Raw genomic sequence first — 18225 nt, 5'->3', positions numbered from 1 at the left:
AGATATCTATGTAGTCCGCAGAAACTGATTCTAAATAATGAAAACTGTGAAGTCATCCACAAGAGTACTAAAAGGAATCCGCTATATTTTTGGTTGATTAAAATTATGGATAGCTTAATTTGGAATGATCACGAATATAATGTTGTGGGGAAAATGAACCAAAGACTGTGATTTATTGACAATATACTTAGAAAATGTAGCTGATCTACTAAGGAGACTGGTCACACTACTCTTGTTCACCCTCTTTTGGAGTACCACAGTGCGGTGCGGGATCCACATCAGACAGGATTGATGAGGACATTAAAAACATTCAAAGAAGGGCACCTCATTTTGTATTATTGCGAAATAAGGGATAGAGTGCCACAGATATGATACACGAATGAAGGTGGCAGTAATTAAAACAAAGGTATTTTTGAAATTACAATGAAATGAACACCTGTAGCTGCTTATAGGCGTTGACGTACATCAACGAGGACAGATGAAAATGTGTGCCCCGACCGGGACTCAAACCCGGGATCTCCTGCTTAAATGGCAGACGCTCTATCCATCTGAGACACAGAGGATAGTGTGACTGCGAGGATTTATCTCTGACACACCTCCCGCGAAACCCACATTCTCAACGTATTGTCCCGCACTACATTCGTAGTGCGCCCGCCCATTATACTCATTACTCGCAGCGCGTTGCTGATTCCCATAAGAGTTCGGGCTCTGTTTGTGCGTGTAAGCAGGAGATCCCGGGTTCGAGTCCCGGTCGGGGCACACATTTTCGTCTGTCCCCATTGACGTACATCAACGCCTGTAAGCAGCTAAGGGTGTTCATTTCACTGTAATTTCATTCTAACGAGCTGCATGGTCACCGATGGCATCTGTTCTTTCGGACATGTCCGAAAGAACAGATACCATCTTAGTATATATAAAGGTATTTTTCACTGTGATAGGACCTTCTCAGGAAATTTCAAGCACCAACTTTCTCCACAGAGAGTGAAAATATCTTTTTGGTACCCACCTACATCGGGAGAAATGATGATCATAATACAACAAGAGAAATCTGACCTCACACAGAATGAGTTGTGTGTTCGGTTTTCCTGTGCGCTCTCTGGGAATGGAATAGTAGAGAAGTAGCTTACAAGTAGTTTGATGAACCCTCTGCCAAGCACTTAATTGTGAATTGCAGAGTAATGATGTAGATGTAGATTCTGGCCAGTAATGATGTAGATGTAGATTCTGGCCAGCACTACCAGTGGTAGTGTTCAATGTCTGTATGAGGTTAGGTGTGTGTGTGTGTGTGTGTGTGTGTGTGTGTGTGTGTGTGTGTGACGAAGGCTTTGGCTGAGCGCTATAATGTGCAACAGTTTTTTCATTGTGCCTGTCTGGATCTCAATGGTTCATCTTTACGGTGAGTAGCAATCTATCTTTTCCTAATACTGTTGAAATTCCAACCTGGAGTTTCAGGTGTTTGATTCGGTACTGAGATTCATATTCCCATATAAATAGCATATCACTTTTACATATCCTCTGAGAAAAGGACAGATATGCTGCTTTCATCCCAAATATTATTGTAACTCTCACTATCACTGCTGCTGATACTATCAGCGTCACTGTCTCTGTCATTCTCCGAAGTTCCATCCTGCGCTTTGTCTGCAGCATTAGGCTCCACATTCTCTTCATTTTCTGCAAGATCCGCATCATGCTTATGATCTTCCATGAGATAAGACGGTTCGTCCGCTTCAAAGTTGCCGTAGATTTTAAGATTGGGCATCTGCTCTTCCAGCCCGTCAATGGATCTAGGGTCACCCTGACACCCTCGGATTCTCAGCTGCCTACGATGAGAATTGGAAACACTGCTGTAGCTGTGACAATGTGAAGATGCAACTAAGGTAGCTCTATAAAGCGAAGGTTTGTACAACAGTACTGATCAGACATGTCAACTGTGTAAATGTATGCTCACATTTACAAGGGTGAATCAAAAAGTAACTTACACAATAGTGCACGTCATTTACGACGGTGGCCGAGTTTAGGTTCATTCTGCGCATCTGACTTCACAAAACACAGTCAGCCAATGAACAGAGAACGACGTTGCCAGAGATTGACTGCAGTGCAGGAGCACGGACGAGTGTCTTCAGTTTTAGAAACGCTTCAGTCATAAATAAAGTAATTGAACAAAAGCAATCTCCTGATAGCAGACTTTCTTTTATAGAAAGTTTGGAAAAAGCATTCTTTATACCAACTGCTTCATATTCTATTAATTAATTAAACCAAACAAGTAGTAAGCCTCCTAAGTCAGGCGATAGCAAGGAAAGGTGTTTGTATTATTCTCACGAACCGCTTTTTCGTAATAAAGAACAGTGGTAATTGTTTATTTCCTATTGTACTTTGAGGAAATGTGAGTAATTCATAGTCATATCAACAGTGTGTGTCGGTATTTTGCTTGACATTTTAGAGTACTCCAGGACGTTTCTTGAACGAAGAGCTGCGCTGTATAATGGGTAAGGTGTTTGGCTGCTAAGCGGAACATTCTGAGTTCAAAGCTTGTTTGGTGCTTAGTATTTTCTTTATTTCAAAACAATATCGAAGTGTCTTACTTCATGAATTTTATGTGTCTGAATGTAATTTTTGAAATTTCTAGTGCTTTGTCTCTTCATTATAATCATAATAAGTTTTTGGTTTTTCTAATTTTGTCCTCCAATATTTCTTTTCACAGAAATTACAAACAATGAAAAGGCACACATACAATATTTGTGTTATCTTTTTTGTATATATATCTTCTCTTCCGCAGTCGCTGTTTTACTATTCATATCGAGATATATTCTTTTGCGACAGTATTAAAAGTATTATTTAGAGCACAGTTTCGGCTCGAACATTGCCGAGCTACTTGATTGTCTGACGCAATTCTTTGCTTCGCTGCTTTGGCAATGTCATATTCAATGTTTTCGTCGACTGATCTATGTTTTTGTGAAATCGAATGACAAGTGTGTCAAAGCAGTCAGAACGCCATGTGTCAGCACAGGCGAGCAGTGCAGTGATGACAAAATCGCGCACAGCGTGGAATGCGGGGAGCACGTCTCTGTAGCAGTGAAAGGGTTAATGCAGCCATGGTGGCTTTACTTCATAAACTGCGCGCTCCCCCCTAAACGTAAGTTTGCGAACTATACTATACTATGGCGCTGCTTCTCTTGACACGTGCATCGTTTGCAACTGGCAACGCAGCAATCTCCCACGTTTGGGCGGGCATCCGCGAACCGCCAAGATAAAAGAATTGAACTTCAGCTCGCCGCAAGAGCACGCTGTGTGTTGTGACTGTGGCCTACGTGTAGCACACAACAGTAACTGCTGACACATCCGATACGGTAGATGGTGTGGTATCCCGCCGTGTTGCATGTGCAAATGGGCTAGGCTCAATGGCGCATCAACTGGATGTTCACTCCTAATTGGATGTGCTTGCAATGATCACATTTCTGTGGGCTGAACAGCTCAGGTGCATAGAAATTCATTGTGAAATCATTGCTGTATATGGTGAGCATTCAATGTCTCACCCAGCTATTGTAAAGTGGCGTAAATAATTTGATGCCAGATGCACGGATGTCACTGACAATATCGCGAAGGCAAGCCCACGATGTCCAGTACCGTTGCAAATGTCGACCGTGTGGATAAGATCATTAGAAAAGATCGGCGCATAACACTGCAGGAAATTTCCAGCATAATGATTATTTCGTACAACAGTGTACTCTCCACTGTTCACCAGCACTTCAGATATCATAAACTGTGTACCTGATAGGTCCCACAGCCGCTCACTGATGCTCACATGGGGCATTTCCAATTGTCACTGACAATTTTGGAACAGTATTTTTTGTAGGGCAACAAGTTTCTGCAGCGAACCATCATAGGGAATGAAACATGTGTCCACCATTTCAACCCCAAAACAAAGAGAACATCATGAAACAGGTGCACGCATCACCACGACAAAAGAATGCAAAGGTCCAACCTTCAGCAGAGAAGGTGATGGCAACATTGTTCTTTGACACGGAGGGTGTGGTGCATGTGGAATTTATCCCAGAAGGCATGACAATCGACTATGTTTTGTATTGTCAAATGCTGCATTGTTTGCACAAGGCAATAAAGAAAATTGGCATTGAAAAATTGAGCACGGGTGTGATTTTGCTGTGTGATAACGCGACACTGCGCTCGGGCCCACAAAAGCTCATAACTGCTGTAACGATACAAGTGGGAGGTACAGCAACATCCTCCATATGGTCCAGACCATGCAGTTATAATGTGTTTGGCAAGATGAAGGAGGACCATGGTACACTACACGTCCGAAATGAGGAGGTGGTGAAAGCTGCTGTATCCAAGTGGTTACATATCGCTGGAGGAGATCTCTACGCATCTCGAATCGAAAAGCTGGTTACTCATTCCGATAAATGTTTACGGTCTCTTGGGGACTATGTGGAAAAGTGAACTTAACATTGTATGTTGTCATAGCCGTGTTACTACGTGTATGTCGTTTAATACATGGCTGTAACTTGGAAGTATAACTTACTTTTTGATTCACCCTCATACACACAAAACAGGGATCAGGCAATAACCTGAAATAAGGTGACAATACACAGACAAGGAGAAGGAAAAAGAGATAGAGGGTAAAGAAGGAAAGGAAGGAATACGCAAGTACAATTTAAATACAGATCTTGATAAAGTCCAGTACTGTGCAGTTTATTATAATGCCTATGTTGCTCACAGTATGGATTGAGACCAGTAGGATTACTAGATATAGCCTGTCATTAAGAGACTTCGCAGGCATCTTCCAACACTATTTATGTGCTCGGAAGGGGGGGGGGGGGGGGACAAAAAGTATACACCATGCACGGATGAGAGGGGGGAAGGTGTCATCATGGGATCGTACCCTCCTAAACAACATTTTACTAAAACTGTTTACGCTGTTTACATACAGCCATTTCAGAATTTCTCAGCCAACTTTCACGGAATTTGTGTCTCAAAAATGGCAAGGCCTTACAGAAATTACAAGCCATGTTTAACTCTAACCTTGACCAGAATAATTTATGGTCACTGTCTGCTTTTAGGCCCTTGAGCCACTATGTTGTTGTTGTTGTTGTTGTTGTTGTTGTCTTCAGTCCTGAGACTGGTTTGATGCAGCTCTCCATGCTACTCTATCCTGTCCAAGCTTCTTCATCTCCCAGTACCTACTGCAGCCTACATCCTTCTGAATCTGCTTAGTGTATTCATCTCTTGGTCCCCTCTATAATTTTTACCCTCCACGCTGCCCTCCAATACTAAATTGGTGATCCCTCGATGCCTCAGAACATTTCCTACCAACCAATCCCTTCTTCTAGTCAAGTTGTGCCACAAACTCCTCTTCTCCCCAATTCTATTCAATACCTCCTCATTAGTTATGTGATCTACCCATCTAATCTTCAGCATTCTTCTGTAGCACCACATTTTGAAAGCTTCTATTCTCTTCTTGTCCAAACTATTTATCGTCCATGTTTCACTTCCATACATGGCTACACTCCATACAAATACTTTCAGAAACGACTTCCTGACACTTAAATCAATACTGGATGTTAACAAATTTCTCTGCTTCAGAAACGCTTTCCTTGCCATTGCCAGTCTACATTTTATATCCTCTCTACTTCACCCATCATCAGTTATTTTGCTCCCCAAATAGCAAAACTCCTTTACTACTTTAAGTGTCTCATTTCCTAATCTAAATCCCTCAGCACCACCCGACTTAATTCGACTACATTCCATTATCCTCGTTTTGCTTTTGTTGATGTTCATCTTATACCCTCCTTTCAAGACACTGTCCATTCCGTTCAACTGCTCTTCCAAGTCCTTTGCTGTCTCTGACAGGAGCCACTAGAACGCATCAAATAGCTCCTCAATTGGTCTCTCAACGCAACGTTTTTTTTCTGTTCCAGTCCACCCTCCAGGGAAAAATCACCAGCATCATTAGGAATCAAACTCGAGTCCTCCGTATTACAATCACACATGCTGATTACCCATCTAGGTACACTGACAGAACGTAACTATTCTCATATTCCTGCAAAATTTTCTTGCTTGTTGAGCTGTGTCAACTATCATTTGAGATTTCAAAAAACGGAGCTTGGAATCTGAGATTATTTTATTTAGTTATTCTGCTGTTAAAGACAAAGAGGACACGTAACTATCCTTATATAAAGACATTCATATCACCAATCACACCTGTTATGGGTACGATAATTGAGTTGGTGTGACAATCATTAATACAAGAGACATTTTCTGCAGCAGAAATCTCTCTTGACAAAATTATAATCGTCAACTTTTTCCTCTGAATGGCAAACTATTTTGTTGACGTTTGACATGCATAGTGAGAAATGATCATCGTAATAAAGTAAGAGAGAACTTGGGGCTCAAAGGGAAAGATTAAGGTGTTCATTTTTCACACATGCTGTCTGAGAGTGGAACGATAGGGAAAGTGTGAAAGCTGTTGTATAAACCTTCGGTCAAACACTTGACAGTGAACTGCAGAGTAATCATGTAAATGGAGTTCTTTTCTCACCTGAGATTGACAAGTTTTCCTGGAAACTTGTCAAATGGCACTCCAGTAACAAAAGAATAGCAGAGTGTCAGGCAGCGCAAACTTGTTAGTTCGACAATACTGCTCAGACCTGGTTGCAACTCTTGAAACTCCATGTCTTCCATTATTAAAGTCTGAAGTCGGTGTAGTCCAGTGAGGTAGGGGATTAGGGCTCCAACAAGACCTGTACAGCCCGACACGTCCAGTCTGAAACAAAACCCAAGAGTTCTTCCTTTTATCTGTGAACAGGAGGGTAGAGAAAAATGTAATGAATTTTACTGCTGGTGATCAACTGTGAAACAAAGCATCTTTAAAGTAAATCAAATAATTACGAACAATTAGTAGACAAAGTGTCATGAAGTTAAACTCCAGCCTACCATAGATTTTTTTGGTGGCGTGGGTGGGCAGGGGGTGGGGGGTGTGGGGGGGGGGGGGGGGCAGGGATAACAGGTATACTTACAAAAAGAAAGAGCTGCAGAAAGAAAGACATTTATTTATTTATTTATTTATTAAGACTAAAACAACATTTTAACACAACCACAGAGCCCCCAAAGCAAAGTACTGAAGTTATTATGCTACTGCCATAAACTGCCTAAAAATAAGGACTATTTATTTGTGCATCCTTGTTAAAAGACAGTGGGGGAGAAGAAGAAGAAGAAGAAGAAAAGAATTCCAAAGACAGACCCACTGTGTCTTCTTCAACACTATTGTGTGTGCCAAAGCTCCCCCACTCTCTCTCTCTCTCTCTCTCTCTCTCTCTCTCTCTCTCTCTCTGTGTGTGTGTGTGTGTGTGTGTGTGTGTGTGTGTGTGTGTAACATTCTGGAAGGCAGAGATTGAGTTTCCTAATTCATGCGCATAAAGGGTAAACACTTATAATTGCTCCTTTGGGCAAACCTAGAAAGGGACCATGCATAATACCTCTGAATTAATGTAAATTTTTCTTTGAGAGATCAGGGTACTGATAACAACATCACTCTAGACAGTACACCAAGTTTTTCCAATTTATCTAAAAGAAGGGGTATATGTACAAGGTCACATGCTCCTCTAACATTGACAAATCACAGTTTCTTTCTGTTGTAATACAGTGGTTACGTCCATAATAAGTGTATACTTGAAACTTCCTGACAGATTAAAACCGTGTGCCGGACCGAGACTCGAACTCGGGACCTTTGCCTATTGCGGGCAAGTGCTCTACCGACTGAGCTACCCAAGCACGACTCACGTCCTGTCCTCAAAGCTTCACTTCTGCCAGTACCTCATCTCCTACCTTCCAAACTTTACAGAAGCTCTCCTGCGAACCTTGCAGAACTAGCACTCCTGAAAGAAAGGATATTGTGGAGACATGGCTTAGCCAAAGCCTTGGGAATGTTTCCAGAATGAGATTTTCACTCTGCAGCAGAATGTGCGCTGATATGAAACTTCCTGGAAGATTAAAACTGTGTGCCACACAGAGACTGGCAGAAGTAAAGCTGTGAGGACGGGGCGTGAGTCATGCTCGGGTAGCTCAGTCGGTAGAGCACTTGCCCGCGAAAGGCAAAAGTCCCGAGTTCGAGTCTCGGTCCGGCACACAGTTTTAATCTGTCAGGAAGTTTCATATCAGCGCACACTCCACTGCAGAGTGAAAATATCATTCTGGAAAGTGTATACTTGTTTAAAATCAATGTACATCTGATGCAGTTGTTGTCATCTCCATAAAATTTCTCTAGCACTTGCCTCAATAAAAATATGAGGGTCATTGTGGAACTATTTCTTCTAAATCCAGCTTGATAATCCCCAAGTACCATTTCCACCTGGTATTCTAGACGAGAGGCTAAACTCTCAGTCAACACCTTTCATGTTGCATCTAGGAGCATCTCCACGGTAACTACTGCACTCTGACTTATCGCCTTTCTTATGTAAGGGACAAATTACTCCCATGCTCCAATCCTTTCCCCCACATATTTTCTTTATTAGGTAATTAACAGTAGTCCCCATCTTCTTTCCCCCAAATTTTAATAATTCCGGCTCTATGCCATCCTGCTGCTTTACTATTCTTTAAGTTTTTAACTGCATTTTCACTTCCTGTTAATCCGGTAGTTCAACTTCCTGCTCCTCCACTTCCGATTCTAATTCCAGTTCCAAATCCAATTCCTCCTCTTCCTCATTCAAGATTTCCTTCTCTGCTCCCTCCCCCCTTTCCATCAAGTAACTCGGCAAAATACTCTTGCCATCTTCCCAAAGCTTTGCTTTTACCTCCAATTAGGTTTCCATCTTTGCCCTTACAGGAGACAGCTCTCAGTTGGAATCGTCTCTTCATACCTCCAGACCTTTCACAAAACTTTCGTGTTTCATCATCATCTCTCATTTCATCCAACTGAACTATCTTCCTCCTTTCACACTGCCTTTTCGTTATCCTATGTAACTTTTCCAGTTCTTTCCTCTTCTCTCTCTCTTACACCACCAGTCTTGTTTTCCGTAGCAGAATTCTTTGTCTCGCTTCATTTCTCTCGTGTACTTCCAGGGAGCATTCAAAACATTTCACTGTTTTTTGGTATTCCTCCATAATGCTCCTTCCATGCCTGCACTGAAAGCTTTTTTAAGTATCCCCATTTAGTTTCCACATTCCCTTTTTTATGTACTATTTCTTGTCTCGATGATCTCTTATAATTTCTTCCTGTTTTTCTTTACTTTGGAGAGTTTCTATACCGTGTTTCACTTTTCCCCTACTCTTTTCGTTTCTTCCCATATCGATCTTCTGGCTATATCTGATTCTCATCTGTGTCCCTGTCTGCCCCTCTACATCTACTAACTTTCATAACGTCTGCTGCGTGGTGTTTATAATTACATTGTCTATTTGGTTTCTTGTAACTCCATCTGGTACTGTGGCCATGTACACTTGTTAATATTTTTCCTTGCATACCATGTGCTTTTTATCATCACCTCCTTACCATTGTCAAAGTCTATCAGCTTTAGTTCATCATCATTATTGACTTCATGCAGGCTCTCTTTTCCTATTATGTTTCTATACACTTCTTCTTCCTCTAGTTTTGCATTCAGATACACAATGATCATTTGTGCATCATGCCTTTGTACTTTGCTGATTTCCTCTGGAGTAATATGCACCCTTTTCATCTCCATCTGATTCCTAGGGCATAGCCACACGCATCATCATAACATTGAAAAGTTTTGCCTTAACTCTCGAAGACCAAAACCTATCACTAATTTCTTTGAAGCTAATTATACTTGCCTTCACTGAGCTATGTACAATAAAGCCAGTACCTGGATGGTCTGCATGTCCTCTGCTATACATCAGTATGTGTTTTGTCCAATGCAATCATCCCCTGTATTTTCCACTACTTTTTTTTTTTTTTTTTTTTTTGGGTTGCTATTTTCTTTCTATACTTACCCATTTCCTCTGTAATTTCTTGTAATTTTCCACGTCTCTTAAGTGTCCTCACATTCCAGGTGGCTATCACGCTATCGATTTTCTTTCTCATTAACCTTTCTCTTTGCCTTGTCTTGTCTTCATGCTGTAATCTGTATCCTTCTGAGGCCAACATGTGGTATCCACAACAATTCCATTTTACGAGGTGGGGTTGTTGGCCCCATGCCCAACTCCCGCCCTGGAGGACCAGGATTTTCCTTGGGAGTTTCCTGCCCTAGGGATGTTTGCTTCTCTTCGCCTAAACTGACCCCCCCCCCTTCCCCGCACTATGTGAAATATGATTCATCTGGCTCCTCTGTCGACTTGTCTGGCTCGGGTCACTCTACCAGCCTCTATGCTACCGCAGCAAAGCTCATGATTTTGCTGAATAATGCAAACCCTACTGCCAGGCACTCAAGTTGTCTTCGATAGGGCTATGTCTTGTGGGAGAGATTTGAGGGTATATGGGGAGCAAATTTTAGTACACAGAGTTGCCTTCTCTGGGAGTAACAACCCAGCTGAGCATCAAGTCGAACTCATTTCAGATGACAAATGTAGGTATGCCAACTTCAGATGACAAATGCAGGTATGCCATTCCAGAGTATCAATTGTAGTGGTAGAGTGGTGGTCTCTCGGAGATCCCACGACGAAATGTTTTAACCCTTGAGTGTATGTATAAAGTTCGCCAACAACATTCCACTGTTGTTTTACATTTGCGAGTGCACTTCTTTTCCTTCATTGTTGCTTAAGCTAACACAGTTATAAGCTGTGTTGTTAGATGTCCAAGTGAGAAGCAGTAACATAAAATAAATAGCCAGCCACATGAGAAAAAATATAAGAACCAAGCAAGAAAATGATCCAGATTGCAAGCTAGCAGCACAACCCACTAATGAGGCAGTTCCATATGAGATAATTAGTAATGGAATAAGTCTTCGTCGGGGATATGGTGCAAATGGAATGTTTAATGCTCTTAGCTGGTCACCACACTGCAACAACAGAGTGATACAATGAAAGTTTATTTTATTATTGCTTAATTAAACAGTGATGTACCGTATTTACTCAAATCTAAGCCGCACTTTTTTTCCGGTTTTTGTAATACAAAAAACCGCCTGCGGCTTAGAATCGAGTGCAAAGTAAGCAGAAGTTCTGAAAAATGTTGGTAGGTGCCGCTACAATTAACTTCTGCCGTCGAATATATGTAGCGCTACATAGGCATGCTTTGCAGGGACAAAGATAAATACTGGCGCCAAAACCTCTCCGTCAGTAAATAAATTTAAAAAAAAAGTGGAAGAAGAGCTTTTTTTCCTCCACCCCGATTTCGACCACTGCATTTTCATACATTATCCATCGAAGTAAATACAAATTCCATATTGTTCATCTTCGAATGTTGCAGCGTTTCACTGCACTAGGAAAATGTGACTGGCAAGACTGTTAAGGATGTTTATCAATATGGCCAACTCTACATTCTGAATTTTTTCCTACCTCTGAGAAGAGATGGTTGCTAAGATCAAAGAAAATTAAGCAATCACTGCAAACCAGACGAAGCATGTGGAAAACGAAGGGTACCCGTATAAATACGGAAGGAGTGCCTGACACACAGCAATGGTTACCTGGTAACTGCTAAGCTTACGACTCGTACTGAACTACTGTAGCTGTATAGTCATTCATTCGACCTAAATTGTGTCTCATATTACAATGGACCAACTTTGTTTCGATTTGGAGGTGCGGCCAAAAACTTTCCTCTCCCCTTGAATTTCGAGTCTCAAATTTCAGGTGCGGCTTAGATTCGGGAAATTTTTTTTTTCCTTGATTTCGAGTCTCATTTTTCAGGTGCGGCTTAGAATCGATTGTGGCTCAGATTCGAGTAAATACGGTAGCTAATGTAAGTTTATTCTATTGTTGTTTAATTAAACTAAGATTAAACTGTGGTTTTGCTCATATATGCTGACCTTGGTAATAGATATATAGCCATCCTTTACATGTCTATGAAGTATGTTGTGTGCCCACTTGTGTTATGAAAATTGGCACACCCACTTGAAAGTTAAATGGGTGACAGATCTGGAGAATGTTCGAGCGAGACCAACATTTAACATCCTCTATATCAAGGTCAGTCAGGTCTCACATTATCCCGTTTAAAGATACTGTTGAGCAGACCTCACAGAAAGGTCACAGCCACTGGCCCTACCGTGTCACAAATGTATTACCCGCTGTCGTAAATTACAGGCTACGCTAAGCAGAGGTGACCATGCTGTGTACTCAATGGAGCTCCATAACATCACATGATATTCTGGGCCTGCATGTCAATAACAACTGAAATTTGGCAATCTTTGTTGTTCTCACAAGGAGAGGTTTCTAATGGTGGGATCAACTTTCTGAAACCGAATACAATGTGATGTAGGTTAAAGTCCAAGGTATCACACCCTGCAGCAATTTGCCCTGATGGACTGTCATTTGCAAGTAATTGACAAAAAAATATTTTGGTATTTAGCTTTAAAAATAGAAATGTTAATCAGATTGTCACTGTAATGGTCATTGTGTGCTCATAACATACAAAAGGTTGTGGGTTTGAACCTTGTCAAGTGATCGTAATATTTTTATTTCTAAATTTATTTTTAAATATGTACCAAAATGAGTTTGATCATTAGTGTAAATGTACTTTTTATTTCTATTCCTTTGTCACATTTTAATCAGCATATTAACTGTTTCAACCGCTCACATTTCTTCTTCCTATAATTCTTTTTCCACATGGGATCTTTATGCATGAGAATTTCATTACTTTCATTTATTTATCATAATATTTAACATTTGAAAATGCCGATTTAGCGGTTAAAAAACAAAAGATGAAATAATCTATTCAAGACGACTGTGCAACAGGGTCAAAAATGTAATTTCATTAAAAAATGTACATTTCTTTGGATTGCAATCATCATATCAACATTTAAAACAAAAATTCTTATTGCACTATGCACAAAATAACACAGATGAAGATTTAGATGAATGAAGGGATTATAAGTAAAACGAAATTCTGGTGGACAAAAATATAATATGATAAAAGGGAAGAAATAACCATAACTAAATTAACAAGCACAAAGATTCCAAATGGAAAAAGAATGACAGGAAGAAAAAACGAGAGGAACTGAAACAGTTAATACACTGATTAAAATGACATGACAAAGGAATAGAAATTAAAAAAAAAAAATACATTTAAACCAGTTAATACAGTAAAACTAATGATCAAAGTCATTTCAATACAAACTAAAAAATTTCAAAGCATCAGACAAGATTAAAACCCACAATCTTCTGCACTGATTAACATTAGTATATTTCAAGTTGTACAGCATCATTCAAAATTCAGAATTTTTTTTCTGTCAATCACTCACAAACGTGGGCCACGAGGGTGGACAGCTGAGAGGTACGATACCTTGGACCTTACCCTACACCGAAAAGTCAATCCCACTACCGAGAGGCCTCTCGTTGTCAGAGCATCCATGTACGTCTGTTGTGTGCTGTAGGGAGAACCACTACTCATCTGAAAAGACAATGTGCCACTCACACGTCCAGTGATGTAGTAGGGCACACCACTGCCTCGTTGTTGCCGTGTCAAGGCAGGCCATAACAATGACAGTCCGCGGTACTACAGAAGTCTCACTGTCAGTACGGATACTTGTCTTGTTGCGAATGACCCATTTCCCGACTCAATGTAAATCACGTGGTTGTACGGTCCTGCTATGCCGAGTGATCAATGTATCTGTCCTCTCGATTGCTTGTCACTAAGGACAGTTGAGACCCCCTACAGTGTCAAATACGGCCCTCCCAACCCCACCGATTCCATAATCAATTAAAAGTCATAATATCCCGAACAATGCAAATACCGACATTGCAGAATGAGAAACTGCAGATTGGATGGGTCATGAGCCTGCCACTGCCTAATTCTGACATGTACTGATAGACATTTCTCCTTCCACATGAGGCATAACAAGATCTTTACATATGCAACCAGCACTTGACTGAGTTTTCTGGAAAAGAAAGCCACAGAGTAATCTTTCCTTAGATACAAAGCTTTATTTTCCCTTCTTAAGGGGAGAAACTGAAGAAGCAAGAGAAAGATGAAAGAAAGGCAAAAGAGAGGAAATAAAGAAAATGAAGAGAGAGGGAAAGTATGAAATGATGTATAGATTAGCTAGGGAAATAATTTTTTTAAGTAAATGAAGGAAAACTAACATGGAAATAGAAAGAGTGGATGGTAGCACATTAGTTGAAGGACAACAGGAGGTTCTGAGCAAATGGCAAGAGTGTACGGAATGTTTGTATAAAATCGATCAAATACCAAGTGAAATCAAGCTTGAAGAGGAGGAATGTGTGCCAGAAGATGGAAAGGGGCACAGCATCTTGGGAGCAGAAGCAGAAAGATACTAAAGAAGATGAAGAATGGAAGGCATGTGGAATCGATAACTTGTCAGCATAAGTGTTGAAGAATTTGGGAAACAGGGTAAAGAAGGAAATAGTCTACCTCTTTAATGAGATACACTATGTGAACAGAAGTATGTGGACACCTGGCTGAAAATGACTTACATGTTCATGGCGCCCTCCATCGGTAATGCTGGAATTCAATACGGTGTTGGCCTATCCTTAGCCTTTACGACAGCTTCCACTCTCGCAGGCATCCGTTCAATCAGGTGCTGGAATTGCATCCCATTGTTCACGGAGTGCTGCATTAGGACAGGTATCGATGTCGGTCCGTGAGGCCTGGCACGAAGTCGGAACAGGTGCTCGATCGTGTTGAAAGATGCAATCCCCATCCCCAAATTGCTCTTCAACAGTGGAAGATGCTTAAACCATCAATGTAGACCTGTGCTGTGATAGTGCCATGCAAAACAACAGGGGGTGCAAGCCCCTCCATGAAAAACATGACCACAACATAAAACGACCGCCACCAAATTTAACTGTTGGCACTACATATCTTCTTCATGGTTGGCTCTACAGTCCTTGAAGAACCTTGGCCTCCTGTATGACCTGCCTCCATTCTTCCCTGTCCATAGCCTTCCTTCTCCAATTTCTTATTCCCATCACCTTTAGATCTTCTTCCATATCATCCATCCACCTATTCCTGGGTCTCCTTATCCCATCAGGTTTTCCCATGAAAACTTTCTTGACACTCCCGAGTTTCTGGCATTCTCTGTACATGTCCTGCCCATCTTATTCTTCCCTGCTTAATTTTAACAACAATATCCATCTGTCCAAAACATGTTTGTAGTTCTACATTTGTCCTTACTCTCCAGCCATCTTCCTCTCTCACTGCTCCACTCATTATCTTTCTTTCCCATCTCAATAACCAGTTCTCCTCCTTTAACGTCAATACCCAATCTTCTGATCCATACATTACTATTGGTCTTAATATGGTCGTTTATATTTTGATTTCTGTATTCCTACTAACATTCCTGGAATTAAATACATTCTGCAAGGCAAAATAGCAACGATTTCCACTCGCTATCCTTTCTTGAATTTCTACTGCTACTTTATTGTCCTGCGTTATTACAGAACCTAAATATTTAAATGTTTTCACTCTTTCATATTTTCCCATTCATTACTATTGAATTCTTTTGTCCATTTATATTGGGCTCCCCCATCACCATATTGTGGTGTCACCGCCAGACACCACACTTGCTAGGTGGTAGCTTTTAAATCGGCCGCGGTCCATTAGTATACGTCAGACCCGCGTGTCGCCACTGTCAGTAATTGCAGACCGAGCGCCACCACACGGCAGGTCTAGATAGACGTCCTGGCACTCGCCCCAGTTGTACAGCCGACTTAGCCAGAGATGGATCACTGACAATTACGCTCTCATTTGCCGAGACGATAGTTAGCATAGCCTTCAGCTACGTCATTTGCTACGACCTAGCAAGGCGCCATTACCAGTGTATATTGAAATGGAGATTATATCTGTACAAGAGCGATGTACACCGATTATGGATTAAAATTAAGTATTAAATAATCTACGTACTTTATTTGCAATTCTCAAGACATTGTCCTGTTCCAGACCTCACGACAGTCTGCGTGAGCTTAACGCGTGCCTTTCGGCTTCCTCTCATTGTGACTTGGCTGTCTTGCTAAGTCACAACAGTTTTCACTGATTTGGTAAACAGCTTTCAACAGAGTACAATGGAAAAAGCTGATGGACGTTTTGAAGAGGAAAGCAGTAGATTGGAACGACAGAAAATTTGTATACTGCATACACTACTGGCCATTAAAATTGCTACACCACAAAGATGACGTGCTACAGATGCGAAATTTAACCGACAGGAAGAAGACGCTGTGATATGCAAATGATTAGCTATTCAGAGCATTCACACAAGGTTGGCGCCGGTGACAACACCTACAACGTGCTGACATGAGGAAAGTTCCCAACCGATTTCTTGTACACAAACAGCAGTTGACCGGTGTTGCCTGGTGAAACATCGTTGTGATGCCTCGTGTAAAGAGAAGAAATGTGTACCATCACATTTCCAACTTTGACAAAGGTCGGATTGTAGCCTATCGTGATGGCGATTTATCGTATCACGACATTGCTGCTCGCGTTGGTCGAGATCCAATGACTGTTACGAGATCCAATGACTGATAGCAGAATATGGAATCGGTGGGTTCAGGAGGGTAATACGGAATGCTGTGCTGGATCCCAACGGCCTCGTATCACTAGCAGTTGAGATGACAGGCATCTTATCCGCATGGCTGTAATGGATCGTGCAGCCACGTCTTGATCCCTGAGTCAACAGATGGGGACGTTTGCAAGACGACAACCATCTGCACGAACAGTTCGACGATGTTTGCAGCAGCATGGACTATCAGCTTGGAGACCACGGCTCCGGTTACCCTTGACGCTGCATCACAGAGAGGAGCGCCTGCGATGGTGTACTCAACGACGAACGTGGGTGCACAAATGGCAAAACGACATTTTTTCGGATGAATCCAGGTTCTGTTTACAGCATCATGATGGTCGCATCCGTGTTTGGCGACATCGTGGTGAACGCACATTGCAAGCGCGTATTCGTCATCCCCATACTGGCGTATCACCCGGCGTGATGGTATGGGGTGCCATTGGTTACATGTCTTGCTCACCTCTTGTTCGCATTGACGGCACTTTGAACAGTGGACGTTACATTTCAGATGTGTTGCGACCCGTGGTTCTACCCTTCATTCGATACCTGCGAAACCCTACATTTCAGTAGGATAATGCATGACCGCATGTTGCAGGTCCTGCCCGGGCCTTTCTGGATACAGAAAATGTTCAACTGCTGCCCTGGCCAGCACATTCTCCAGATCTGTCCCCAATTGAAAACGTCTGGCCGAGCAACTGGCTAGTCACAATACGGCAGTCACTACTCTTGATGAACTGTTATCATGTCGAAGCTGCCTGGGGAGCTGTATCTGTACACGCCATCCAAGCTCTGTTTGACTCAATGCCGAGGTGTATCAAGGCTGTTATTATGGCCAGAGGTGGTTGTTCTGGATACTGACTTCTCAGGATCTATGCAACCAAATTACGTGAAAATGTAATCACATGTCAGTTCTAGTATAATACACTCCTGGAAATTGAAATAAGAACACCGTGAATTCATTGTCCCAGGAAGTGGAAACTTTATTGACACATTCCTGGGGTCAGATACATCACATGATCACACTGACAGAACCGCAGGCACATAGACACAGGCAACAGAGCATGCACAATGTCGGCACTAGTACAGTGTATATCCACCTTTCGCAGTAACGCAGGCTGCTATTCTCCCATGGAGACGATCGTAGAGATGCTGGATGTAGTCCTGTGGAACGGCTTGCCATGCCGTTTCCACCTGGCGCCTCAGTTGGACCGGCGTTCGTGCTGGACGTGCAGACCGCGTGAGACGACGCTTCATCCAGTCCCAAACATGCTCAATGGGGGACAGATCCGGAGATCTTGCTGGCCAGGGTAGTTGACTTACACCTTCTAGAGCACGTTGGGTGGCACGGGATACATGCGGACGTGCATTGTCCTGTTGGAACAGCAAGTTCCCTTGCCGGTCTAGGAATGGTAGAACGACGGGTTCGATGACGGTTTGGATGTACCGTGCACTATTCAGTGTCCCCTCGACGATCACCAGTGGTGTACAGCCAGTGTAGGAGATCGCTCCCCACACCATGATGCCGGGTGTTGGCCCTGTGTGCCTCGGTCGTATGCAGTCCTGATTGTGGCGCTCACCTGCACAGCGCCAAACACGC

The 18225-nt window shown here is 42.1% G+C and overlaps 1 protein-coding gene across 1 annotated transcript in view; it reads right to left on the bottom strand.

Moving 5' to 3' along the window:
- Nucleotides 1-934: 934 nt before the first annotated feature.
- LOC124552666 (F-box/LRR-repeat protein 7-like) overlaps nucleotides 935-18225 on the bottom strand; it is a 101162-nt gene continuing 83871 nt past the window's right edge. Inside the window, exons 7-8 of the mRNA XM_047126990.1 lie at nucleotides 6554-6778; nucleotides 935-1820 (exon numbers count right to left, since the gene is read on the bottom strand). Of these exons, the coding sequence (XP_046982946.1) occupies nucleotides 1505-1820; nucleotides 6554-6778 (541 nt within the window). The 3' untranslated portion in view covers nucleotides 935-1504. The remainder of the gene's footprint in view (nucleotides 1821-6553; nucleotides 6779-18225) is intronic.

The sequence above is a fragment of the Schistocerca americana genome, chromosome 10 (assembly GCF_021461395.2).
Source record: "Schistocerca americana isolate TAMUIC-IGC-003095 chromosome 10, iqSchAmer2.1, whole genome shotgun sequence".
Taxonomy (NCBI): domain Eukaryota; kingdom Metazoa; phylum Arthropoda; class Insecta; order Orthoptera; family Acrididae; genus Schistocerca; species Schistocerca americana.
The sequence above is the reverse complement of the archived record's forward strand: the minus strand, read 5'-3'. Positions and strand labels throughout refer to the sequence as shown.